The sequence below is a fragment of the Anolis sagrei genome, chromosome 3, assembly GCF_037176765.1.
Source record: "Anolis sagrei isolate rAnoSag1 chromosome 3, rAnoSag1.mat, whole genome shotgun sequence".
In the NCBI taxonomy this organism is placed as follows: domain Eukaryota; kingdom Metazoa; phylum Chordata; class Lepidosauria; order Squamata; family Dactyloidae; genus Anolis; species Anolis sagrei.
Window position 1 is genome coordinate 234,203,048 of NC_090023.1, and position 26,953 is coordinate 234,230,000.

Here is a 26,953-nt window from a genome sequence, read left to right on the forward strand (position 1 = left end):
AAAGGGAAGGCCAAATAATACAGCCCATAACTGTGCCCAAAACAAGATTCCTGATCATATTATTAATATGAATAAATGCAGGTGGAGAAGTAAAGCATGCTAAAATTGTGTTCTCAGGTCTTTATAAATTTACCAAAGATTAAATCAAACATGGATCATTAAGTAATGTTCAAAGCAGAGCAATATTTTTGGAAATTCGGTCTTACCAGCTGTGTTTTTGTTGTAACCCAAACGTATACAATGTGCAAAGTGCTAAGCAACACTACAGAAAACACATTTACATCAACACTGAAGATTCGGGGAAATGAAATTCCAACAATTTTATTTTGTAATGAGCTGTATTTTCTAAATTTGTTTTTATTTTTTTCCTGTTTTCATACAGTATTGAAAACAAAAACGCGGCACATTCACATTTTCCCGAGGAACTGTAAGGATGATCTCTACAGGGATAAACGCTGAGAAGCTTGAAGCTCAATCATTTTGATGTTGAGAAACTCTCCGAAGGTGTAAAGGCTTGATCTGAATGGTCTAGAACATGTATTGTAATTTAATAGAAGAGATGGTCATCTTAATATTAAATGATTTAAAAGAACTTCCCAGTTCATGCGAAGAGTATAGTCCAAGAATAAATCATATTTGCGAAACACATTTTATGCTACGTAAGTGTATACTTTGCGGTCCTCAGGTGTTCGTGCCAAATATTCTCGTTCAATAAGTCCTTCAATACGTTTTTTAATAACAACGGGACTTGGGAGGAATCGTGCCTTCAATTGCTGAGTTACCTGGAACAAAATGAAGAATACGCACATTAGACTGAATGCTGGCTTTGGAGCAATGAAAAAGAATGCAGTGGCCCTTTCAACTATCTGTATTTTCACATAGGCCTCTATGATCTTTAACAAGCACCAGCTATCAATGCCAGCCATCTTTACTGCATCCAAGGTTTTTGGGAAAGAAGAAACGACTATTAAAAGGCACTGTAATTTGCCAATTGCTTTTGCAGAAACAATCCCAATTGAAAATGTATTTCATTCTCTAATTCCACTTGATCAGTGAGATTACCTCTGCTACTAGCACATTATGCTGCATCTTCTTCCTAGATTTCATTATCCGCACTATAGCAGCCTCTATCTCATGTTTTCTGTCATCATCTACTTTCTGTCTTGTTTCTTTTCTTTCTGGGTCCGATTCTCCTTGTTTGGCAGCAACTGAAAGAACAAGAAAAAGATCCCAAAAATCAAGTCTCTTAAAGAATTAATTGAAAAGAAAGTTATCTTTCAGCTACTCAGAAATACCACCACAACGTCTTTCTTCTGCAATGTTAAGAAGTATTTACAAAGTGAGAACTGTGTATATTTAGTCACATCTCTCATCTATCCACCCATACCTGCATCTTACTTTATTGAAAATCAAAAAACAGTGATATAATGCAACAGGCAGACAATTAGCATTGCTAATGAGTAAGAACAGCATCGCTGGGGAGTGGGAGTGACGGTAAAGAACTAAAATGGAGGCAAGAAAAACTATCTTTAGACACATTCCATCTTGAAATGACAAAGCATCTGGTAACAGCATCAAAGGCAGTTATAAATGTGAAATCCAGTACAGGAGACTGTCCTAAAGCAGAATGAAAGAAATGTGGGTCATTAGGTTATAAATGTGTCTGAAAACTACAGGACTTGATGAGATTATTCAGGGACACACAGTAGAAAGAAAGCTAAAAGCTATCTCTTTCTCTTTAAGGCCAATGAAGAACCCAGAGAGGCACCAATAGAGAGGGGAAAGGAAGCTTTCCGCAAAGGAAACGCAGAAAAATCAGTCAGAAAACAAGAAAACTACCCAAGTCCCTCAGTATAAAGGGAATCAAGCAGGGTTTTATCAAAGGCTTCAGAGAGATCAGGATCTTTGGTCATCAATAATTTCAGCAACAGAGGCTTTGGGGACAGCTAGGAACAAAAATCAGGCTGAGGCTGAAAGGAGAGAAACCTTTCTTGGGAAGTCTGACTTGGCCACGGTGGTACACGCTTTGGTCACATCCCGCCTTGACTACTGCAACGCTCTCTACGTGGGGCTGCCCTTGAAGACGGCCCGGAAGCTCCAGCTAGTCCAGCGCGCGGCAGCCATGTTGTTAACCGGAGCGGGACGCAGGGAGCATACAACGCCCTTGCTGTCCCAGCTCCACTGGCTGCCGATTTGCTACCGGGCCCAATTTAAGGTGCTGGTGTTATCCTACAAAGCCCTAAACGGTTCCGGCCCAAAATACCTTGCGAACCGCATCTCGGCCTACGAGCCCACGAGGACCTTGAGATCATCTGGGGAGGCCCTTCTCTCGGTCCCGCCGGCCTCACAGGCACGCCTGGCGGGGACGAGAGAGCGGGCCTTCTCGGTGGTGGCCCCCCGGCTATGGAACTCCCTCCCTGCCGAAATCAGACAGGCGCCTTCCCTCATGGCCTTTCGCAAGGGCCTGAAAACCTGGCTCTTTGAAAAGGCCTTTAGCTAGTGCTATGTTTTTTGGAATGACCACCGGAATGGACTATGACTACGAGACTGGCTATGACCCTAAACTAGACGAAGCGGATTTTTATATGTTGTGTTAAGGTCTTATGATATTGTAAATTGTTGTCTTTTTGTGTTATGTACACCGCCACGAGTCGCCTCCGGGCTGAGAGTGGCGGTTAACAAGTGCAAATAATAAATAATAAAATAATAATATGACAGCTGGAGTAAACTGCATATTCTAGAAGTTTGGATGTGAAGAGAGAGAGAGGAAGACAGTACAGCTACAGGGAACAGGCAAATGGACCAAGTAAGGTTTGTTGGTTTATTTTTTAAAGGAAAAACATGGTATATTTGAAACCAGTAGAGAAGATGCTAGAAGAGAGGAATTATGTGGTGATGAAAAAAGGCAAACAAGAAGGTGGTAATCAGAAGGGGAGGGGATCTAGACATGCTACATTAGAATGAAAATGGACATACCTGTTTGGATCTTCACTCTGTGGAGTTTTGACGTGAATTGATCATTCACTGTAAATATATGTCCGTTTTCTATTTCTTTTGATTTCGGCTCTTTTGTGAGAACCCGTTGTGTTGGCTTTCCGCATGCAAGGGACTGTAGTGCTCGTACAAGTTCTCTTTCAGGGATATCTGTCTCCTGCTGTATTTCCTATATGAAATGGAACAATAGATATTTACAGTGCAAAGGACATTTTGGGGGAAACAGACCTCTCAACAGCTTCAAAGCCATTACCTCATAGTTACAATGAAATTAAACCAAGTCTTGATTTTGGCTGGCGTCCTGTATTGGACTTATAATCTAGAGTTACAGATCCATAACAGCCTTGTTTTCCTAATACTATCTTAGGAGTGTGTGAATTGGTTCTGTTTTCATTTTGAATTTCAGGTGACCCCCCCCCCCCCCTTTCTGTTTTTGGGAAGATTCCAGGAAATTAGAAGGAGGTCCCTTCAGATTCGAAATTCAGAATCCTGAGTTCCATTTCTGTAAAAATATTCCCAAAACCCAGAACTGGAGGAAAGGGGGTAGACCTGAAATTTGACCCTCCACCCCCCCCCCCTAAAAAAAGCCAGAACAGATCTGTGCCATTTCACACACCCCACTGTTAAGGTGGGTCGGAGTATGTGAAGTTCGGCACACAGACATAATATATGGGTAACACAGGAACTCAGCAAGCCTGTTTAAGCATTTATTCTTATTTAATATAGCGAGGCATATCAACTACTGCTCTGCAAGTCCATGAAATGCAGGATAGCTTACTGAAGAAAGTGTTTAAAAGCTGAGCTGAAGTTAAGTTTTTGATCTAGGTCCTACCAAACTCCAGCTGGGTAAAAAAGGGAAGAAACTTCTCAAAAGAAGTCTCATAAGCAGAAGAAAACAGCTTCTCAGAGAGGCTTCTAGCAACCACCAACCTTTCTGTGAGCAAGTTCAGCAGCTCAGTGCTTTAACCAAGGGCTCAACTAGTTTACCTACCCATAGATTAACATCCAGGCTGCGCGTGCTATCTATCTATCTATCTATCTATCTATCTATCTATCTAATTCCAAAGCCATTTTATTATATGTGATGCCATTTAAAAGACATATTTTACACTTTACTGTGTCATATACATGATTTCATAATCCCAATTTAGCATTCATTTTATATAGCAAGGAAAAATGAATATTGTTAGGGAAAAGGTATAGTAGGCACCATGAGAGCATTTTTCCTTAACATGAACTACTGCAAATAAACTTTTGTTTGAAGCATTCCAATTTCAGCTAAGATAATTTCATGTAGTTTTAACATCAAAAGCTTAGATATGCCAAGCAGTATATACACTGACTACAGTCAGCCCTCCACATTTGTAGGTTTGACTTTTGTGGGTTTGATTAAAAGTTCTCTCTAGAAATCTCTAGATCCTCTAGTTTGATTCTTTGGTCAATTTCTGGTAGAGGAAGTTTCTATTTGTGAGATTTAACACTTTTGTGGGGCTTCTATGCTCCTAATTCCAGAGAATGTGGAAGGCTCACTGTACATAAATCTTCCCTTCCATGAGCCAAAATATCTGCAGCATAAAGAAATCCTAAAACAGTATTCTAGACTATTTTAAAAATGGGAATGTTTGCTGCATGCACAGAAAGCTAATTCCGATTCATGGTAAGCATTACCAGACTTGCTTTACACAGCCTGTGGAGAAATTTCCTGTATACATTGCTCACAAAAGGAAGAATAACGTGGCTTTCTTGTACTCTGTAGGAGAATGAATACATATTGGAGAGATATCTACAATTTTACAGGTAGCACAAAAAGTCACAGCTCATACCTCAAAAGTATATTTTTCTCTGTTGTTAAAGAGCATTAGTATCGTCATCTGGAAAGTGGAAACTTGCAATATGTGCTTCCGTGTGTTAGAGCCCGTTACTTGGGCGCCTCCTACACCAACTTCTGAGCCATCTTCCTGTTTTAATTTTTAAAAGGCAAAATTATTCTGGGAACATTATGTTTTGCTCCTCAATTAAGCTTTCTATGTATATATTCTAACATTTTGAGTTCTTACATGACTCATCTACTAGAAAATTCAAAACAATGATCTTCATTTAGAGATATTTATCTTCATTTTCTTCCTTCAGAGTTTCAATTTTGCTTTAAAAGCAAAACAGCTTTTAAACCTGTTTGCTTTTAAATAGCCTATCACAGTTGTATATAAGATATCAGTCTTCTAATCCCCATCTGAATGTATGAAGAAGACAAACTGAGATAGTAGAGATATAGAAAACAAAGCTCCTGGACCACTGTATATAGACTGTAGTATTTCAATCTTCAATGCGATTGTGCAGTGTAAGAGAGAGAAATTAGAACTTGACACAAATCCCAAATCATAACAAGAGGTGAAATAATAGACAATAAGATTTGAAACCCCTGTATTACAGCTGCATACCTTAGTAAATCCATTTCCTTCTAAAATATTAAATAAACATAAAACATGATAGGTAAGATTGTTAACAGGAAAGATAGAAATATACTTGCAGATAAATTGTGTTTTGGTGTTTACAATAAATGAAGGCATAATTCAAAAGTTCAGAATTTAAAGCTAAAGATGAATAAATACAATATTTTGGTGTCCTATACTTTTCTAGTACTGGGTTTGTTTTGCTTCAGTTTTATTTTATTTTAATCTTTGAAGCAACTTGCACACTTCCCTTGATATATGCAATCCATATAGAGTTCTGACTAATGTAATTTCTTTAATATGGTGACCCTCCAATATACATTTTCAGGCCACTTCTCTCTATGTTTGTGAGAACTGTTAAAATTGAAGACCATGACTGCACAATTAATAGAAATGTAAATACCAAGAGAGAAGCTGCATTCAGAACATTGACTGGTTAGAGAAATATGAATTAGGCAGATTCATAATAACATACATGTTGAATTATTTTCCCCCACACTGATAGGTAAAGCTCTTACCTTTTTAACAGGACCGTAAAAGGTGGCATTGAGATCTGCAGAGCCCATGTGATGCTGGAGTGTCAGTTGCCGTCCACTGTGTTTGGCTAAATAAAATCTACAAAATGCAAGACATTTAATGACCTTTTGACAGCAAACCTTTTAACCAGCATGTGATCATTTAAATGTACATCTTGCAGCAGACTTTATTCTCACACACAAAATATAACCGTTTCTCACCTTCTAAATATTTCAAAAGCATGTCTGGGGGCTGGGGGAATGTTGCACTTTGGTGTGGCTGACTGAGTGGGCCAGTAGCCCGTTGTGAGCACCCGCACGGTCAAATCAACACCACCTAATGAGACCTGCAAAAAGGAAGACAAACATAAATTGTACAATTGAATTATTCATCCTCCCATCTTCCACATTCCAGGAAATACACAGCTTACGATTTAAATTATAGACACTACAATGTATCCATTACAAAATAAGATGTTTTCTGTATGGCTCAGGGTTGGGCAGGATGACCCTTGGTTATATGATTCTACGAAGTGGCCCTAAGAATTAACCTGATCATCTCTAGCTATCCTGAAACTAAAGAAAAAAGTAAAGATGCAAACTTTAACATATCTAACGCTGGTGGTATTTCTTTATACTACAGCTAATGATGGATGGGTAGGTGGGATTACTAAACTGAGAAAAATTATTTCTCTTATGTGCATTATATCCCCTTCCTATCAAAAATTTCTAAACCTAGGGGTGTCAGACTATGCAACAACAATTTTAAGCCAATGTTGGTGCTTTTCCATAAAGGTACTGTAGTTATGTTCTGCATCCACTGACACTTTTGAAATTGTCTTAACATGCATATTTAAATGCTCCTGAATAATTTTAATTGTCTTTAGCATTTACTTGCTTTTTTTTACACATTAATTTAGTTTCAGAGAAGACCACAAATGCTGGCGACAGTATTATGGGCTCAAGCTTAACTCTATCAAAACACACTAGGAAATACAGTTATATGGAATATATATGTACAGATGTTGCTATTATTTGTCTTTGAATTTTATATGCTGGAGAAACAAAGAAGGACTGATATTTTTAGATGTTCTACTTGTGGGCCTCAATGGAAGCATCTAGTACAGAGCTTTCCAAACATTTCATATTGGTGACACACTTTTTAGATATGCATCATTTTGCAACACACTAATTCAATTTTACTAGTAACCTGGAGATTAAACCAACCCCGTATAAGAGATACAGACACATACATAAACTGTAAGAAAAAATGCATGGCATTCAAAATATCTCATGAAAATCTTTCATTTATATTCTTTAAAATATAGGATTTATTGCTTATTTCATATAGACTCAAGAGGTTTCTCATTACCTTTGTGCAACACATCTACACACTGTAGTTGACACAGTAATGTGTTGTGAAACAATTTTGAAAGCTCTGATCTAGTGGCTAAATCTGGAAATAGAATACTAGCCCAGATGAACCTTTAGTCAGATTCAGTAGCATTATTTATAATCTTATTCTGCCTGTACAAATTCAAGCAGACTACGTTTTATATAAAAATTGCAAAAAAAGATTCTAGTTGTAATCCTACACTGAGACAATTTGCCACAAACAATACTATCAGATGTTTTATCAATGTTTCCCAACAAACAGATGGCACTCTTTATGTTTTGCTATAGAGCAATATGAAGAAGAAACACATTACAAAATCTTCATTTACTCATAGCCCATCTAGATGAGACAGAAGATTCTAACAGCATCTTGTTTCTGTAGAAATACATTGCGAAGGCAGATGCATCATCAAGCCCAAGATGCTGGGGGAAGTGTGTTCAAGTCGTCCCTTATGATGATTCCCTCCAATTAATATATGCACTTCAGTTGTCCTCATATACTGATCTCATTTATTCTGCCATCCAAACTAATGTTATCTATGGGTCAGGTCAGAATGGGGTAGTGGTTCAAGGCAAGAACAAATCTGCTCTCAATAGATCTTACAAAGAAAACATTACAATAGGGTCACCACAAGTAAGTAATTTTTTGAAGGCAGGCAACAATGGGTACAAGAGGTAAAAATCTGAGATTTGTCAAATTTCATTCAATAAGGCCAAGATGTACAGACTCCTGACCTGTTGTTCTAATGACTTAATAATTAAAAATTAAGAATATACACTACAAGGAATATCACTGCAACTCCACAAAATACTGCAAGCTGCTTAATTATTTTATTATTTCCCTTTACAAAAAGTGGGTGTATGCCATCTGCTGGTGAAGCAGTTAGATTTAGTTCTGAGTCATTCTACTTCTTACTCAATCTTAATCCATGTATAACACATTGCAATATGAGTTGGATAAGAATGTACTGCCTCATAAGCAGTTTACAAGTTGATTCGACACTAAACGGAATTTCCTCATAAAATGTAAAGCCAATATGGTATACAATATATCTCCATTTGAAGTTCCTCTTTCCTCCAACCAAGGCCTCAGAGGTACAGTTAATACAAAGGAAAGCTACAAGTATTCAGTTCTTCTGGAGAGCCCAGAAGCGAACAAGAGAAATTGTGAAAGCAGAAGATGCTTTTTGCACCGTGCAATGAAAACACAGGAACACTGTCAAAGATATTTTTCTTACTAATATTATATGTCTTCTTTTTCTATTCACAATAGGGTAAAAAGTACAAAATCATGCCTGGAATTCAGGGAGAAAGCCCTATTTATAGTCAGTCAATTTTCTTCTGGTCTTAGAAGTCACAGGCCTTAGAACTATGGATGCCCCAGTAGTGGGTGTTAATCAGTACATGGTATTTGGTTTGAGAATTTAGGTTTTTTTTTTATTCTTCCAGGCTTTCTCATTCTCAGTATTTTTCAGACTTTTGATGGTTTCTTCTACCTTTATAGCTCTAATCTGTCCTTAATTAATTTTATCCCAATTTGCTTTCTTGCCACTTCCCTGCTTCTGTTGCCACGATCCGAGTTTTCAAAATGTGAACATCCTCCATGATATTTTTTACCTCGATTCCCTCCAACTGTCTGAACTAAAACCTTACCAAAACCCCATTTCTGACACTGCCAATTTTTCAGATCCTTTTTTCTGCAACATGCCACAATAATAATAATAATAATAATAATAATAATAATAATAATAATAATAATAATGCTTTATTTGTATCTCGCCCTATCTCCCCAACGGGGACTTAGGGTGGTTTAACAGTGCTGTAGAAGTCATGCTGGACATTTTCTTTCCAAATGCTCAGCAATACAGCCTCTAACCTTCCTCACTCTCTTCTCCCTTGAAGCTTATTCCATATATCATATCTATATTGCTTTTATACATTCAACCACAACTCACTATCAAATTTTCAGACTCTCATATTTGGCCCCTGTTCCTATGTTCTCACACTGCTGTAGGTCTTGACTTAGCTGTTTTCCACCCAGTTCTCTTTGATCTTAAAGCTGGATTGACTCAGAGTGGGATATTGTGCTATTCCTGCTATCACCAGGAACAAACATGGTTGTGCAATTTCTCTGCTGTAGAATTCTCCCAGTATGATTGTTGAAGGAAACCTGCACTTCGTAAGCATTCTGCATGTTCTGTTTCTTGCCTTCTTGTGATATGCAGTCAATTAATGTTGCAATTTCTGCTCATTTCGTTAATTCCGTAGCTTCTACTATCAACATATTGTTCTGAACTAATAATTTGTTTACCCTGCTAACAATGAACCGTTACTCTCATAATCTGACTGCTCTGATTAGCTATATAAGAAAAAAAACCTCTGTAAAAGAAACATATATATCTATTTATTTTTCTGTTCCTCTCTCAGCTGTTCCTCACGTCTTCCCTTGCTTTTGGGTGATTTTTATTATTCTTGTGTTGATCTGCCTCCTTGATGCTATCACCCACCAAAGCCAGATTTCCCCTTTTCCCGTGGCAATTTCACTCTTTATTATCATGCAATTTAGGATTGTAATCTGAATATTTCTGTACTGGATTCAAATATGTTACCATATGATACACTTTTTAAAATACTACCTGTACACAAATATTTTTTCTCCTGATCTATCCCTGCTGCAATGATTTAACACACACCCCTCCAAAGGGTCTCTGATTGAACAGAAGGAAGCTGAAAATGGCTACATCATAAAGCAGCACCAGGTGCAGAAAGTTACTTACTTCCAAGTCAAGAAGACAAGGTAATAAGAACACAGGATTCTCTGGAGAGTTGTAATTGGAATGAAGTATGTTTAATTACAGCCTTGATACAGGCTGGTGACAGTTATTCACATTCCCTTTGGATTATGACAAGGTACTATGTACAAAGTTTTCTTTGAAAACAATCTTGAAAACTTTCAAGTTAGCCTACAAGGCAGACAGGCTGTCAAGTGAGACTAGACTGCCCGATACAATCATTTCACCATTGTTATGTGCCATCTGCGCTGGCTACCAATATCTGATACCAGGCCCAATTAGAAGTACTGTTTTAAATGTAAAAGTCCAAAGCAGTGTCTGTTCAGATTATAAGATCGGAATCCAAGGCATTCCTCTAGGTGTTTTTGTTAAATGAAAGAGGGATGGCTACAATGGAGAGGGCCTTTTCAATGGGAACCTCTTGCTTGTGGATAGACTTTCCCAGGGGGTTCACCTGATACTTTCAGAACCGTTTTTCTAGCGCCAGAACACCATTTCTTTCCCCTGTGGCGTTTAAAAGACCTATTTGAGCACTTGTAATCTTCTCCTGTATTTTCTTTACAGATGATTTTATATTTTTGTAAAATGCTCAGAAAATTTAGATGGCAGAGTGTTCTAAAATATAATTAACGAACTTGATATATTTCTTGTTACTAATACAAACAATTTGTAGCAAATATTATAAGCATGTTAGAAGATCACACTTTACCCCTTAACTTCTAGGTGGAGCAGCATGACTATACAATTCTGTACATTATGAGTGTATCAAAGTGAAAGATAAAACAGTATTATATTGAATCAGCTACGTTTAATACATGATGGCCTTTGAAAATTTCAACTCGTACAAACCAAGGCACCAAGGCTACCATTGTGAATATATTAACTCAGTTCAAAAGGAACTGTACTGATTTTAACTTTATTCTTAGGCAAATTCAAAGTACTTGTTTTAAGTTTCAAAGCTCTGAAAGGTACCTGAAGAATCATATGCTACCCCTTAAACCTAGCCTACAGTCAAAATCTTCGTGTTCTCTGTGTGCTATCATCAGCTGAAGTAAGAAAGCTATCCAGCAGGGTTATAGCTTCCCCGGTTTTAGAATTCGATCCTCAAGGAAACTTACCTGAAAACATTGGTACCCTCTAGGAACTACACAGTCTGTCCAATTTCTTTGGAGAAAGTTTATTTGTTTAATACCACAATTGCTGTGGGTTCTTTACTCTAATACGCAGAGTTAATTTTCATCTAAAAATATTACTCAATGCTATTGTTCTGTATTTTACTTCTCAACCTGCTAAGAATGCTACCATGCAAAAAGGTGACACATAATTATAAAAAAAACCTGAAATTCAATGGTTTATTAAGAATTAAGTTCTGTTTTGGAATGATTGTGCTTAGAAGACAGAACAGAAAGGTGAGAAATCAGCATTCAGATGCAAGTGAGAGAACAAACCAACAATTCATTTCTTACCCCTGTTGTCTGTAGATGTTGCCTAAATTCATCCATTGTTGTATTTGAGATGCTCATGTCCCTGAACATTCCTTCCAGTTTTGATGTGAACTGACATCCACATTCAGTCTGTAAAAAGGAATGCCATTATTTATGTCATGCAACCTTACATTGTATGTAGCATCCTCAGGTCGGCTATTCAGCTATAGAGAGGATATTTATGTACTGCCCCCTGCCTTTAATTTCAAGTTATGAAAAAAGTAATACATTCTTTTGCCAAGTGTCAGTATGACAACAATGAACATCTCAAATATTGGGGTTATGCTAACCAACATTTGCACTAATATGCATCAACATTTGCACTAATCTGTAATCAACAAACGGAAAATTAACAAATAGATACAAGGACAGTAGAAGAACCACCCACTGAAATCCTTTTAAAATACCACATGAAACTAGAACACAGCAATCCACCTGTCAAATGTTTCCAACAAGATAAAAATATAAAAATATATTCTCTTAATTAGTTTTATCAGTCTGTACAGCTTGAAATCATTTCTTTCTAGCAATATTATCCAAACAAGCACATGCTATGAGTGAGAAGGGTTCATTCCTTGAAAAATAGCATGGGAGCCTTTCCTGCCAGACAGTTCCTTTGTGGGATCTGTCAAGATACTGAGCCACATTAATCCACTTCTTACAGCCACAGTCTTCCTTCTAATAACAAACAGAAACCAAATACTGTGTCCAGAGGACAAGAGGGAAAATGGCGTCCTATAGCAGAGGAAGGTATATTTCCATTTTACCAGGGCTTTCTAGACAGGTCTAGGCAGGAAGGAATAATCTGACTTATACCACTACTCCTCTTCTGCAAGCTTTCCATCCCAATTTCAGGGTAATAAGTCTGACAGAAAAGCTATTTGTTCGAGGTGCTACAGTTTTCGATTTTAAAATGTTGTTGATTGACCAAATTAAACAATTCAATTGAGAATGAAAAATAATCATTTTTAGTATTTAGAAACATAACCATTGAGTATTTTTAAATCTAACACATAACTAGAATATACCAACAAGTCCGAATATAATTGCAATTATCTACTGTAGCTATAGTTATACCAACTCAATGTTTGTTTGTAACCAGAAACAAAAAGTAAAATTATTAAGTAAAAGAGGACTGTCCTTACCTTTAACTTAGAAATCATATTTTTCTCTGAGTCATCTGAAACACTTTTGTTGGTCAGAAGCCTCCTTGCCAAGTGCTGTTTATAGTATCGTTCAAATACATCTTTTTCTTGCATAAACCTAAACAGAACCATTGCCTTGTCCAATATAGTCTCTACCTCTTGCTCAGTTAACTGTAAGGACAAAACCAAAATGATCTGTCAGGTGAATACAAAATCCCATGATTAAACACGGACAGCACCACAGTCCCTTCTATATATACCAGGTATCTCCAAACTTTTGGGAATCTCTCTCTGCATTTATGTCTTACAGCTTCAGGCACTATTGTTCTCCAAAGAAATTCTTTAAAAACTAAGATCTCAATTAGAGCAGGACAGATGTACTGAAATATATTTTTAGTTCTAGTTAAAGGTTCAATATTTAAAGCAAGAATGGAAAATATTATGGAAGAAGTGTGTATTAAAGCAGATAAATGTTATGGGTGACAGATGATAATTCTATTCTGATATAATGATTGGTATGTATTCCCTATAGGGTCCCTTACTTTCCTTCCAGCATTTCTCATCCTCACTCTCTCTACCAATCACCATCCAGGTGCAAATTCCCTCCATCCAACATTCTGCATTTATCACTAAAGTTACATAATACTTCTTATGTTACAACAGCAATTCACAGTGCAAGAACACAGAATGTCTTTATATATAAAGTAACAGCAGAGCACCAAGCACTTGTTCTAGGTAATAGAAGAGATATAAGTGGCTAAATACTATTTGCCCAATTTTATAGTTCAGCTCTGAGTTTAGGTTTGAGCAATAAGAAACAAGCACTTTCAGAAAGTTAGAACCAACTGGGAAAAGTGTCTGTTATATAAGAGAAACAAATGTTTGCAATTATTAGATGTCCAACCAAAATCACAAGAAATGTATTTTTTTTTAAAAAAATCTTTAATCAAATTCCCATGGCATTCTATGCAAGGAGAAATGCTAAAAGAGTGAATGTGAACTTTTTGATTATTTATTTTTTACCTTATATTATGACCACAATTCATGTAATCTTATTACATTACCAAGATACATTGCATTGAATCACCAGATTAAACATGCAGACTAAGTAGCTTTTGCACTGCCACTAACACTTTCAGCTTAATGCAAGACATTTTAATGTCATAAATGCCCAACATCACATTCAAAAATTAAAGAAATATAATTTCTAAATCTATTATTTGGAGTCAACTCAAAACAAATTAGGTCTTCTCAAATGCCCAAGTATCTCATTCCCAGGATTTGTGTTCTCCACATCAGTCTGAAATAACAATATTAGGCTCAACAAGCAAAGGATTCTGGACTGGCAATGACAGCGGTCTATACTCTCTGTCGCCAAAATATCTCAAGTTGCAGACAAGGAGATGAGGTTTCAAAATGAAACATTCCTTCCAACTTTGTGAACTTAGGTTTTCAATATGTTGCACTGGCTGAGTGTGATAAAGGATTAGAGGCATGAAAGCCTTCTCATCCTTTCTGATCTAAAGTGTGGACACAATGAGTTGATTCTGGGGAAACTATTTTAATAGTTGCAGGATTTCACTATGAAATGTGCACAAAAAGGATTCCACAAATATGAAATATCATGCCCTTAATTTATAGTCTTTTGAAAACTAGGGGAAAAACTTCGGATACTTCTTAATTCATATCCAGAGTCTGTACATGAAGAAACAAGGTAAAGTATTTGTGTAGATGTTATTTTGTAACAATAAAGGACAAGACAAATCTGTATACTGCAAACCGAAAAGGCTATTATACTACCCCAACCTGCTTAAATGGGGAATCTTCAGCCCACTGAACTCATAAAATCCTTGCATGATGTAGAGTCAAATGCAGGGGAGGTATGGAGAAAGACAAATTGTATGGGATAAAGTGTGCAGGAACTATGCAGTCTTGAAACACTGCATTTTTTGGCCTTTTCACCAGTGGCTAGGCAGATCTATTCTCTTCTCAGAAAAAACTAACTATCTTTGGTTTAGTGTCTGATAAAGACACAATGAAAGTTTTTTTCCCTCCATACAATCCCAAGTCTGACCATAAGTGAATGCTTGGACACTTATAGTCATTAGCTGGTTCAATATGTAGCATACAGATCTTTATATTTTCTTGAAAAATTACTATGCATCAGAAGTCTGTAAAGACAGCAAAAAACATGCTCATAGATTTATTTATTTCCTGCATTTGTAACCCGGCCTTCTCACCCCCGAGGGGGGGGGGGGGGGGACTCAGGGCGGCCATAGTTTGTTATCTTCCAACAATGTATCTGCCTTTTTATAATATATAATTATATGGGTTTTGTAGCTGCAAAGTCATTTTCTGACAGAATTAGTTCATTCAGTTGTGTTTTACAAGTTATGCAGCATACACAAATACAGGTTTAAATGCTGTTTTACTAAACATCCACATGGTGATAACTGAAAAGTATACTTACTCCCTTGACTCCTTTTTTAAGCTTGTCGTCAATAAATAATGAGAGATACTCTGGAGATCTAGAATTGAGGTTGAGGAAATACTCAAAGTCACCCGCAATAGTTTGTTTAAAGAGTCTGTCATTATTAAAAGATTCTTGAAGGAAGCGGTCAAACCTACTCTTCAAGTCCAGCAAGCCCTTCAAAAAATAAAGACATTTTCATTTTCAAATTTCTAATATATGTTCAATTAAAACCATATCCACTATTGAGGTTAGTCAGCTGACCATTTTATGCTTATTCAAACCAAGATTTCTAAACATGTGCTTACAAGAAAATTAATAATTATTTTAAAGAAAACAGATAGTCTGTTATTAATACAAAAATACGTCCTTCTAAAGAAATGGATGGCATGAGAAAGGTCTTTCTTCCTGAGCTGAGAAAGACCTATCATAATCTTTATTTCCAGAGAAAGCCCCCTCCTCCATATCCAAAAACTCCTATCTATTGCAGCATATAATGCATTTAAAAAGTTAACTGGAAATCTTATCTTGCTCATGTCTCCTACAAAACAGAATTATTAGGAGCAAAATGAATGAGAAATCTGTTCTCATTTTAAAGCATAGTTTCTCCTTACGGGGGAAGACAAAGAGGAAATTACAGTGCTAAAGAGAGAGGACATAGCTGTCTTCTCTGACTTAAGAACACTAATTTATTTAGTATGTATGGAATTTCTACTTGTGTGCTTAACTGAAGTTAGCACAGGATGTCAAAAACCCAGGATAGGAAAACAAGAGCAACAGTTCTACAAAACTGACTGAGTATGTATGAAGACATTTTGCCCCATAAAGGCACACCTGGATAAGGCACAGATGTTTATTCTAACACTGTTTGTGAGGGCATTCACTGTTGATTGAGCAATTTCCTATGTTCCACAAAGATCTTCCTCCCGAGAAATTGGGATAGAAAATGGGCAAAGGAACAGAAGATGTGCTCCACAGCTCCATGGAAAATCTAGCTGCTTGCTGGAATGAACAGGGAAACATGACTATAGAACTATCTTGTCTTGAAATACAAATTTATTTTACTACATTTATATGTGAGTAAAGTTTGCACTTTCTTTTTTACACAGGTCCAGTGGAGATACCCGAATCTATGCGTCTATGCAATATGGAACTGGGACTTTAAAATGGAATCTTGCAACTTGGAGCTCTAACAGAATTAGCTTGTCTACTGCAGAGACAGGAAACCATCTAGTGTTTGAAAGGAAGATGGTTTTCTTTTCCAGTACATGCTTTGACATGAAGAAGCAGCCATTCCCCAACTTTCTGTCCTCTTCCACTAGAGCAGTGGTTCTCACCCTGTGGGCCAGCCCTCAGGTGTTTTGGCCTAGAACTCTCAGAAATCCCAGCCAGTCTACCAGCTGTTAAGATTTCTGGGAGTTGAAGGCCAAAACATCTGGGGACCCATAGGCAGAGAACCACTGCACTAGAGGATTAAAACTTAGTTTGTTCAATTCCACTAAATGACACAATGGGAAAAAGGTAAAACTGAAACAAATCTTTAACTCTTTCAGGGAACAAAAGATTTTCAACCCTTCCCTTTGGGTGCGGATCCCTTTCCACCCACCCCCTAAAACATCTGAATAACTCTCAGCATAATGATGTTTCAAAATGATATGTGGAAAAATAGCACTTCTATGATTTTCACTACCTGAATATAGTCAACTGGATTTTTTCCTTCTCCTTCTTCAGACACAAGGGCTTTACCTTGCTCCCGCAAGTAGGAGCTCATACACTCACACATTGTCTTTAGGCCATTCGGCACACGACTAAATAACTTGTACATGCAAGCCAGATCTGCAATTGAGAAAAAAAAGTGTGGCATCATTCACTGACAGCACAACACATGGAATGTGAACAAAGAATGGCTTTCAATTCTTTCCTATTTTCTTCTTCTTCCCCAGCTCATTATGGGGTTTCTTTTGTATTTTTCCCATCTTGAGATAGCAAACAAAAAAGCTATGCAGAATATTATCTCTGACAGTATTTTCTTGTCATTTTAATAAGAAACATGAAATGTTATATCTTAAAATGCAGTTTTTCACTGCAGAATATTTGCTGTATCGAAATGAAACTAGCAAAAGCAAGATTCAGTTGAATACTTTAAACTAGCTTGATAACAGTTCTGCTATATTAGAGAGATCTGAAACTTGTTGGAGGTGCTAAAGTGAATAAATTAAATTAAAATTCAGTTTAACTAATTTAATATGTAATGCAATAATAATCCATGAGACTAAGTGTCTCACAAAATGATTCTGGAGAAGCCTGATTTGGATTAAAGGAGCAGGAAATCATAGCAGTCATCTTATCGAAACAGTAAATTAAATTTCACTGAAGAGGTCTGAAAAGGTAATTTTTGTAGAGAATGACAGAATTACTGAAATGCTAATCATGACCTGTTGATTGAAATGTTTATAGCAACATGGTTCCATTAGAAAATATCAACAAGGAAGATGTTGCAACTATCTCAAGTAGTTGCCACCTCATATAAAAGCTGTGGATGTGGTCCAGGAGACACAGTGTCTCTGTGACTTTTGGCAAAATGAAAACAGTGCAGGTATTTCATGCTTATTGTCTCTGAATACAACCAAAAGTGTTCAGTGATCTCTCAAGTATTCACATGAAACATCACTAGAATTGCAGGCGCTATCACACTACCTTACCTTCTGTTTTTCCGTTTTTCAGCATATGTACTAGACCAGAGTTTTCCATCTCCACTATAGTCTTCATATGCTTGGAAATAAGCTCCCTCTCAACAACTTTTACAATTGGCTCTTCAGTTGATTTATCAAGACAGTGCATCACACGTTCTATTTCTTCATTAATTCTAGCTTCTACTTTCTTTATATAAACGGAAGCACTATTTTCTGCTAAAAATTTCTGGCTTTCCATCTGTAATGGGATACAACATAGTACAATATGAACATTGCAGCAAAATAGACTCTCTATATATTCATATTATTTTTTAAAAATCTAATTCGTAATGGCATGTGTCATGGATTCAATAATTAGTACTCACAGCAGCAGCCCTTTGATTTTTATACAATTAGGCTTGAGAGATTTGTAAACTTAATAAACTTAATTTGGACAAGGAAAAGAGATGCTACTTTAAGGAAAAGGAGAAAGGAACACAACTTGAAAGCACAGTATAACTATTTTAAGATATACACAATGTATTTTATTCTTGCTTCACCTTTGGAATAAATTTTAAACTTTACTTCAGGAAAATAATGAATTGATCTTACAACATAATTATTCAAACAGTTCCAAAACCAAATTAAGAATGTAGAAATATAATGTATACTTTTGAAAAGTATAATGTACCTGAAAGAATTCTGCTGACATCTCTAAAAATGGAGCTTCGAAATCTTCTTCGTAGACTGATCTTCCTTCAAGGCCGAGAATCATTAGCATCTGGCAAGCATTCCTTATTGCTCCTCTGTTAAAATATTAACAGTTGTCAGATTAATTTTTATTTTACCAGAAACAGAACTGGAAGCCTTTTAAAATAAGGAATACTCCCGTGGGCCTAAATCCAACTGTTAGTCTAAACCAGTCTTTCTTAACCTTTTTACCTTGAAGGAACTCTTGAAATAATTTCCAGGTCTCAGGGGATCCTTCATAAAAATATTGTATCTACAACTCAATCATAATTTCTCACAGATCCCCTAGCAGACTTATGGAATCCAAGAGTTCCAAGGAATTTTGTTTGAGAACCCCTGGTGTAAACAACATTAAAACAAGAGAGAAAAAACAAAACGGAATTTGCATACATGCTAACTTATCAAGTTTCAATTGTTCAATGAGTCTACTTTAGTTGGTATTAACAATTTGTCCCCCCATCCCATCTCAAGATTTAAGATCAATGGGAATGGCATTATTAGTAATAAACTGACCCATTCCCATCCACACAAAAAGAAAGACAGACAGAAAGTAAGAAACCAAAGCAACACAAATAAACAGAATTCTGTACTGTTATTGAGATGTTCTAGACCAAGTTACATCAGGAAACAGGAACCATGGACTGCAGCAGAAAACAACCTTAGACAAAATATTGCAACTAGAAAATTACACTTTAAGCAAAGTAAGTCGCTATTTTTAATACATATTAATACGTATTTTTTTCATTATCATCATAGGGGATCCCTGGTGACCGAGTATAATTGTTTTCCAAGGATAGAGTCTAGGTGATAGGTCCGTAAGTGACTGTGAAGACCTATTTTGAATCCACATTGATGCCAGCTACAAGTGTAGCTTCAAAACTATATAGCATCAATAAAAACGTGCAACATAGCAAAAAGAAGACAGTTAGAATGCATTAAAACAAAATACTTATTGCTCAAATATGAACTGGAAGTGATTGAGATGATAATCAGAATTTGAGTTCAGGTATTTAGTGTAATAGTACTGATACCACAGATTAGTTAATAATAATGAGATCTGAATATTATTTAATGCCTTCATATTATTTAAGGTTTGTAATATGTTCTATTCCAATTTAGAATATTTATTAGATGATTCTGCCCTGCAGGCAGATAGCAGAGATATCAACGTGAAATACATTGGCCTGCGCAGAAACTATTGCCTTTATCTTCTGGTAATTTCATATCAGTCACCACTTCTTTAAGGAACTGTTCTTGCTCAATGTGCAAGTGTGTAGGTGTACACACAGAGAGAGGTCCACAGACTCAACTAGTTCCATCTGACTAACCAAAGAGAAAGCTGAAGTGAAAATGGTATAATAGTATGAGTGAACAGTGGGGAAAAAACCCCTATTTAATTGAAAATCAATGTAACAGCCAAGCAATAGTACAGAATTTTATTCAAGAAATATCCAAATATGAAGTACAAGTTTTGGAGAGATACTGCAAAATAGGTTGCCTATAGAGACATGTTAATATTACTTACCTATCTACAACTTCTCCTTTCCGTTCCCTTGCAATCATATCTAATAGGGTCTGTCTGAGATGATCCCTAATACACCCATAACGCACGACTTGATCACGAAAGATTATTAATCCCAGATTGTAGACATTTTCCACATTATTTTGTTGTACATATACACGGTCCTAAAATAAATGTAGAAACATAGTTACAATGATAATATCCAAGCTATCTATACAGTTTAAGATAGAAATATCAAAAGTAGTGCCCTCCAAATGTTTTAGAGTCCAGCCGGCATGATCAAGGATAATACAAATTACAGACTTAAAACGTGTGAAGTACAGGGTGAGGCAGAATAACTTCCTTTTTTCATAACTTAATAAAACCCATTGTATGAATCAGATTTTTTAAAAAATTATGTAGGCGCATACCTAAAGTTTTGTTTTATGTAGTTTTGAAGATCAAATTAGGAAGGTGACGTCCCCCATTCCCCATACACTGAGTAAACTGATTTCTGGCGTTTGTCATGACTCTTGCCAGCATAGCAGGCGTTACGTTGGTAATTTCTTCCTGGATGTTCGTCTTCAAATCTTGTAGGGTCCTTGGATGGTTCACATAAACACGGGATTTCAAAAAAACCCCACAGAAAAAAATCACAAGAGGCCAAATCTGGAGAGTGGGCCGGCCACTCCAAATCCACTCAAAAAGTAGGCCTCAAAGGCAAAAGCACGCTCCTCACTGTTCCAACACATGATGGCGACTGAACTGTGTCAGGACAAAACTTTATACCCCCGCCTCTCAAACGAGACCACTAGCGCTCCGCTAAGTCTTCAACCGACTGAATGGCATGTTATGCTGCCTCACCCTGTAGTAGCCATGTTTTGAGCATTCATCTTTAGTCCGCCAGGGGTTGGGAACTTCCAAAAGCCCTAGCCAACTTAATCAAGTATCAGGAATTCTAGGAACTGAATTCTAAAACAAATGAAGGACCAAAGGTCGGGAATCGTTGATTTAAGACATTCATCCAAGATGTCTAAGCAGATATTAATAATCCATCCACAGCAGTGGCGAGAAAAATAGGTCTCATGGGAAACATGCAAGCCACTGGCCCCCAATGTACCCCCCACGGTTACTTCTAGTTTCTTATAATGATTTTTTTAATCTAAAAAGGATTCATGGGAATAACATTTCAATGTGACCCTCCAGAAGCTTCTGGGGGTGTACTTTAACATTTTGGGTGAGAAGCGATCTGGGTTAGGAAGAAAATGGTCTTCAGAACCTCAGAAACTGCTCATCCCTCATCTAAAAAGACTAAACCTAATTGTCTCTAGCCATAACTTTAAAAATTCATCTTCTCCTCAAAGGAACACATTTTAATGTCTTTTGTCCTGCTGAAGTTATGGTCAAACTGATATAAAATGTTGTACTTTCCATAGATGTAATATTAATGGTTTCATAGACTAAGTCAACTTCCTCAAATAAGTGAAGTGTCAATAAACAGACCTTTATAAGACAGTGTGTATGAACAGTCAGGCTAAACTTGTCACTCCATCACTATACCCACACGTTTTGCATTTCTATGGGTATTCACGCAGTCTACTATAAAGTTTTGTTCCTAGACATTTCATTCTATCCACTTGATGAAGTAGTCCCAAGCCTAATGCTTCCAACTTTGTTCATTCAGTCTCTAAGGTGCTATTAGATACAATGATCAGTTTTATTGTTTTTCATATAACAAGTAGATTTCAGACTGCATATAAACCAATATTTTTTCTTCTGAGCTATAACTTATATGCTCATCTGTAGAAGACTATGCTGAAAAGTAAGTAGATGTCTACAAAATAAATGACTTGAAATATACTAAGAAAGAACGATAGAATAGGACATAAACCAAAGAATCATTGGGAATCTTTAAAAGAATGCTGGCATGAGCCGCTTATTACATGTGTTCACTGAATGAGATTTCATTTATACACAAAGAGTTTGAATATAGAATCAAAAATGATATTAAAGTAGAATTCTCATAATAGTTATTTCCCAACAGTGTAATCAGGTAAAATTGAGAAAAGTATACTTATACTAGAACATTACTAACTTGATACAATTGGCAGTGTCTGTGTCTTACAATTTCACTATCTCGAGTTCTACAGCAACCTTTTTCCTTCCCTAACACTAGTATTCAGTAGAAGTTATACCTACTCTTGTAAGAAGAATATCAGAAAGTGATTTAGGACACATCTAGAATGGGTGCTTTTCATGAAATATTATCCAAGGAACAAAAGAACTGTGTGACAATATGAAACATATTTGTGGATTTGGCCAGCAAACCTCCAAAGATTAATGGTTTTGTATGATTCCCTAAAGTTTGTAGGTGTCATTTCAACACTGTTCCTTTCAAGCCCTACCACTGGTCACACTGTCTCTACCACGTGACACAGCAATCTAAGATACATATTCTCAAACATGCTTATTTACAAACTAGTACTGCAACAGAATTTCTGAAACAGTGAAGCACAATGTCTAATCCAATCCAGCCATTCTTTTTTAATGTGATAGATTCTTATGCAATATGATATCTTCTTTATGGCCACCTAAATATTTTAATGGTGTCAACCCTCCTTTTTTCAAACGAGGAAAAAAAATCTAAGCTATCCAAACTATTTAGAAAACTATTTAGCAATGTTACTGTCTTTTGTCTCCATTCTCACATGGTAATGAATGGAGTGGCCTCTGCTTGTACGAAGATCCCTCCAAAACAATTGATCTACAACAAAAAACATCTTATATAAAATGGAAGTCAATAAAAGTATCATTTCCTTGTGAATTTCATCTTATTTAGCAAATGTCACAATCTCAAAGAATGATACAATCAAAATTATTCTGTAGCTAGTGTTCAAAGTATAGTATGCTAATCAATGGACTTGTTTATGTAAATTCTTTCAACATGTATGAAACTTGGAATTTAAAAAGCTAATAACTCGAACTTAATCAATGTTTTCTGTGAGTCTTTTAATTCCTGTGTACTCGTTTGTTAGTATTATCAGCACTGACAATATGTAGCCCACTACCCCCCTCCCCGTCTCCCTGAAATCTAGAGATATGATAAAGTACTGCAAGAAAGTTGCATTTTTCTTGAAGGATGATGCATGCAGAGTGTCTTTGTTCAAAAAAAGATACATCTTTTTGGCATTGTATCAGCAGATATAAAGAAAGAAATGTCTGTTGCTTTTGTATCATAGTTCTTGCAGCACAGTACAGCAAAGTCTCAAAGTAGCCAAGTTGGGGGAAATTCCAATGTGTCTCCTACAGTTAGGAAGTTGCCCACTCTACCATTATTATTCCTTTACATGGCAAAAGAACATGTAACTTGGTGAATTAAAAAACAGTTAGTCTAGATTATGGCTCCTAAGGCCCCGGGCCAGAGGTGGCCCTCCACGGTAATTTACCCAGCTTCCGCCCTAAATTTTAGATTTGAAGGCACACAACAACAATCCTAATTAACTTTACTATCTCATCAGTCAAAAGCAGGCTCACACCTCCCATTGAAACATTGGCCAGTTTATGTTGGTTAAAATTGCTTTTCATTTTAGAAACAGTATTGATCTTTCATGTTTTTTGCACTGCAAATAAGATACGTGCAGTTTGCATAGAAATTCATTCATCCTTTTCAAACTATAGATTCTTATGCAATATGTTATCTTCTGATAGATTCTTATGCAATATGTTATCTTCTTTATGGCCACCTAAATATTTTAATGGTGTCAACCCTCCTTTTTTCAGATGAGGAAAAAAATCTAAGCTATCCAAACTATTTAGAAAACTGAATAGTTTTCTAAATAGACAGTTCCCAGTCTAGGGAACTGTAAACCAGTCCTCAGCTTAAAAAGTTTGAGGACCCCTGCTCTAGATAATACCACATCCAGTGCAAAACACTACTTACAAAGAGAAAATACATATCTGATAAATATTTTAACAATTTTTTTTATAAAAGTAAACGTGTCATCAAAATATTGATAAACTTGGGTTCAGTTTTTTTAAAAGCAAATGGCAACAGATTCATCAATTTTGATGCATTACACCCCATTTTTTATTCCTATGAATCTAGGTTTTTTTTCCTTTCTCTTAAGACTACATTTCTAGTTATGGAATAATAAGAACATTAGGGATTACCCACCATATACATCAGAATGTCTCTAATCATCACCATTGCTGTCTGATGATCATTCCATGCTTGGTTTAATGTTTGGAGAAAGTTGTTATTTAATGAATTTAGCACATCTTCTCGCACCTGCAACAGAAGAGAGTATTTAATATATCAACTTATCTTCTTTTATATAACTTACTGAAGAGTCCATCACTTTTTCAGTTCCTCTTTCATGCGTCTGCTGTGCTAATGTTGCATTACACCTAAAATTTTATTATACTTGTTCATTAATCGCAGTTTAAGCTAAAATTAACGCATCACTCAAAAGATCATCACGTGAAAGACGAAAATGGTGGAATCACTGACATAGACATGGATTAGTAAACTTTAACTTACTTTGTTTCTGGGTGGGGGGGGGGATTTTTCTCAAAAAAAATATTAAAAAAAGATGTAGAGGCATGCACAGTATTTGGTTAAGATAGGTTTAAAGTAAACTTTAAAAAGTCTTGAACAAAAGGCCATGGATATAAGTAATTTTAATGTTTGTATATATTTATGGTTTTATGTCCCACCATTGAATATTTGCCATATATATGTTGTGCTCCACTCTGAATCCCCTGCAGGGTGAGAAGGGAGGAATATAAAGGTTTTTAATAAATAAATAAATGTTTTGACGTGGCACTGGAAATACATCAAGGCTTGCAAAAATTGGACTTACCGGGGGGGGGGGGGGTTACAGCTAGTGTAGAAAAGTCTAGATAAAGGGATCTATCACTCTGTGACAGATCCCTTTATCTAGACTGCCCCCCAAACTGGTAATCTTGCCACTCACCCTGCCCTTGTTCCCCCAGTTATTCCCTAGCAGAATTGGATTACTGAATCTCAGGACAACAACCAAAATAAGCACTTGTGGCTGTGTTGTTTCTTCAGGCTTGATAGAAGCCAGAGACAGGTTTAAAACAACAGGTTTATTGAACGGTATAGAAAAAAATATGATCATTTTTATTCTTTAAGCCTCCCAAAACCATGGGTTGTTCTCTCTTCTTTCTCAAATCCAACATTCTGCCTCTATCAGCTCAAAACTTTCTCTACTTAGTACTTTTTTTTCATATGCTCTTTCAAGTATCAAGGTTCCAAACTGTTTCAAGCTTTTAATGTTATTACCAGCACCTTCAATTCACATCGACAGTGAATTGCCATCCTATTAAGCCAGTGCAACCCTATTAAGACCAGAGCTCTATATGGTGTGCTAGTCAGCAACTTTGTTACTGCATTTTGAACTAACTATATCTTCCAAAGATCTTCAAGCGTAACTCCACAAAGAGCACGTTACAGTAGTCAATAACTGGCAATTATCAGTGCATGGACTACTAAAGCTAAGTCCTCCAGGTATGAAAGTTAGTATTGTTACTGCACTCTGTGACACATGCATTTTCTGCTCCCATTAGTGACTGTGTCTTTTGCCTGTATTGTAATAAAGGTGGAACAGGGTAGCAGACAGAACCAGAAAAGTCTCCCCTCTGAAAAAATGACGAGCTGCTTTTAATCAATATAAACATCCCCAGCCAGATATACAGTCCCCAAGTTATGAACAAGATAGTTTCTGTAGATTTGTTCTTAAGTTGAATTTGTTTGTAAGTCAGATGCTTGCAACTCGGGGACTGCCTGTACTCTCATTCAATATAGGGCACCTTCCTACACCTTGTATACTGGCATCCAACAATCCTTACTTAACATTGTGAAATTTGTTTATAACTGGAAGACGAAGGAAGAAAGGTGGTATATTCTTCTAACTTTTATTTTCAATTTCTGTGTCAACTCCCACATTTTTTCTCTGATTAGCAAATAGAGAGGTTGCGACAGACAGGCACATTGTTCATGTTTGCATGATTGAAGCATAGCACAGCATTCATAAATAAGATCAGGAACAAAGTGACAGAAAGGCACAGAGAAAGAAAAACATACTGTTCATGTTTGCATGATTGAACCATAGCACAACATTCATAAATAAGTTTGGGTACTCCTCAGGAGATCTGCATTTAACAAACTGAATTCTTTGGGCAGGACAGACTGAATTTCTATGAAATTGGGAGGGGGTGTATTTTGGATGCAGTCATACAAATAGTTTAGCCAGGAATTTGTTTTTATTCTTATAATTGGTATATGTGTGTGGGGAGGGAGGCCAGTATGCACTTGCTTGCTTGCACATCTAGTATCTTTATTTTTCATTAGTGTTGACACAACATTCAGAAATAAGTGGCCATGACACAAATACTCCTGAGTCTGAGGAGATTAATATGCTCACTCTTCAATTTGAGGCTGAAGATATTTTAAAGATCATCAGTCACTGTACAATACTGAAAATCTCTGCTGCAACTTTTCCCTTATGAAAACATGTTCAAATATTCTAGCTTAACAGCTTTACACATATAACACTTCAAGCTCAAGGTACATTTGACATAGTATATGGGCAAGGGTAAACTCCTTCTGAACAAATTCTGCCAAGAAAACCCCGTGAGAAGTTCATCTTTGGCTTATCATATGGCAGAAATGAAATGAAGACACAACAACAAATAGGGAAATTAGCAATGGAGTACAATGGATTTCAGCAAAATTTCTGCAGCCTTCCAATTTCAAAATG

General features: G+C 36.4%; 1 protein-coding gene across 1 annotated transcript in view; it reads right to left on the reverse strand.

Annotated features, from left to right (window-relative positions):
- Positions 1-305: 305 nt before the first annotated feature.
- The window catches only part of CUL3 (cullin 3), a 55,192-nt gene continuing 28,544 nt past the window's right edge, over positions 306-26,953 (reverse strand). Inside the window, exons 3-16 of the mRNA XM_060767881.2 lie at positions 24,343-24,456; positions 20,193-20,353; positions 18,609-18,723; positions 17,948-18,176; positions 16,936-17,081; positions 15,246-15,422; positions 12,776-12,946; positions 11,613-11,720; positions 6,182-6,306; positions 5,963-6,059; positions 4,818-4,952; positions 2,977-3,163; positions 1,063-1,208; positions 306-782 (exon numbers count right to left, since the gene is read on the reverse strand). Coding sequence (XP_060623864.1) covers positions 651-782; positions 1,063-1,208; positions 2,977-3,163; positions 4,818-4,952; positions 5,963-6,059; positions 6,182-6,306; positions 11,613-11,720; positions 12,776-12,946; positions 15,246-15,422; positions 16,936-17,081; positions 17,948-18,176; positions 18,609-18,723; positions 20,193-20,353; positions 24,343-24,456 — 2,043 coding nt within the window. The 3' untranslated portion in view covers positions 306-650. The remainder of the gene's footprint in view (positions 783-1,062; positions 1,209-2,976; positions 3,164-4,817; positions 4,953-5,962; positions 6,060-6,181; positions 6,307-11,612; positions 11,721-12,775; positions 12,947-15,245; positions 15,423-16,935; positions 17,082-17,947; positions 18,177-18,608; positions 18,724-20,192; positions 20,354-24,342; positions 24,457-26,953) is intronic.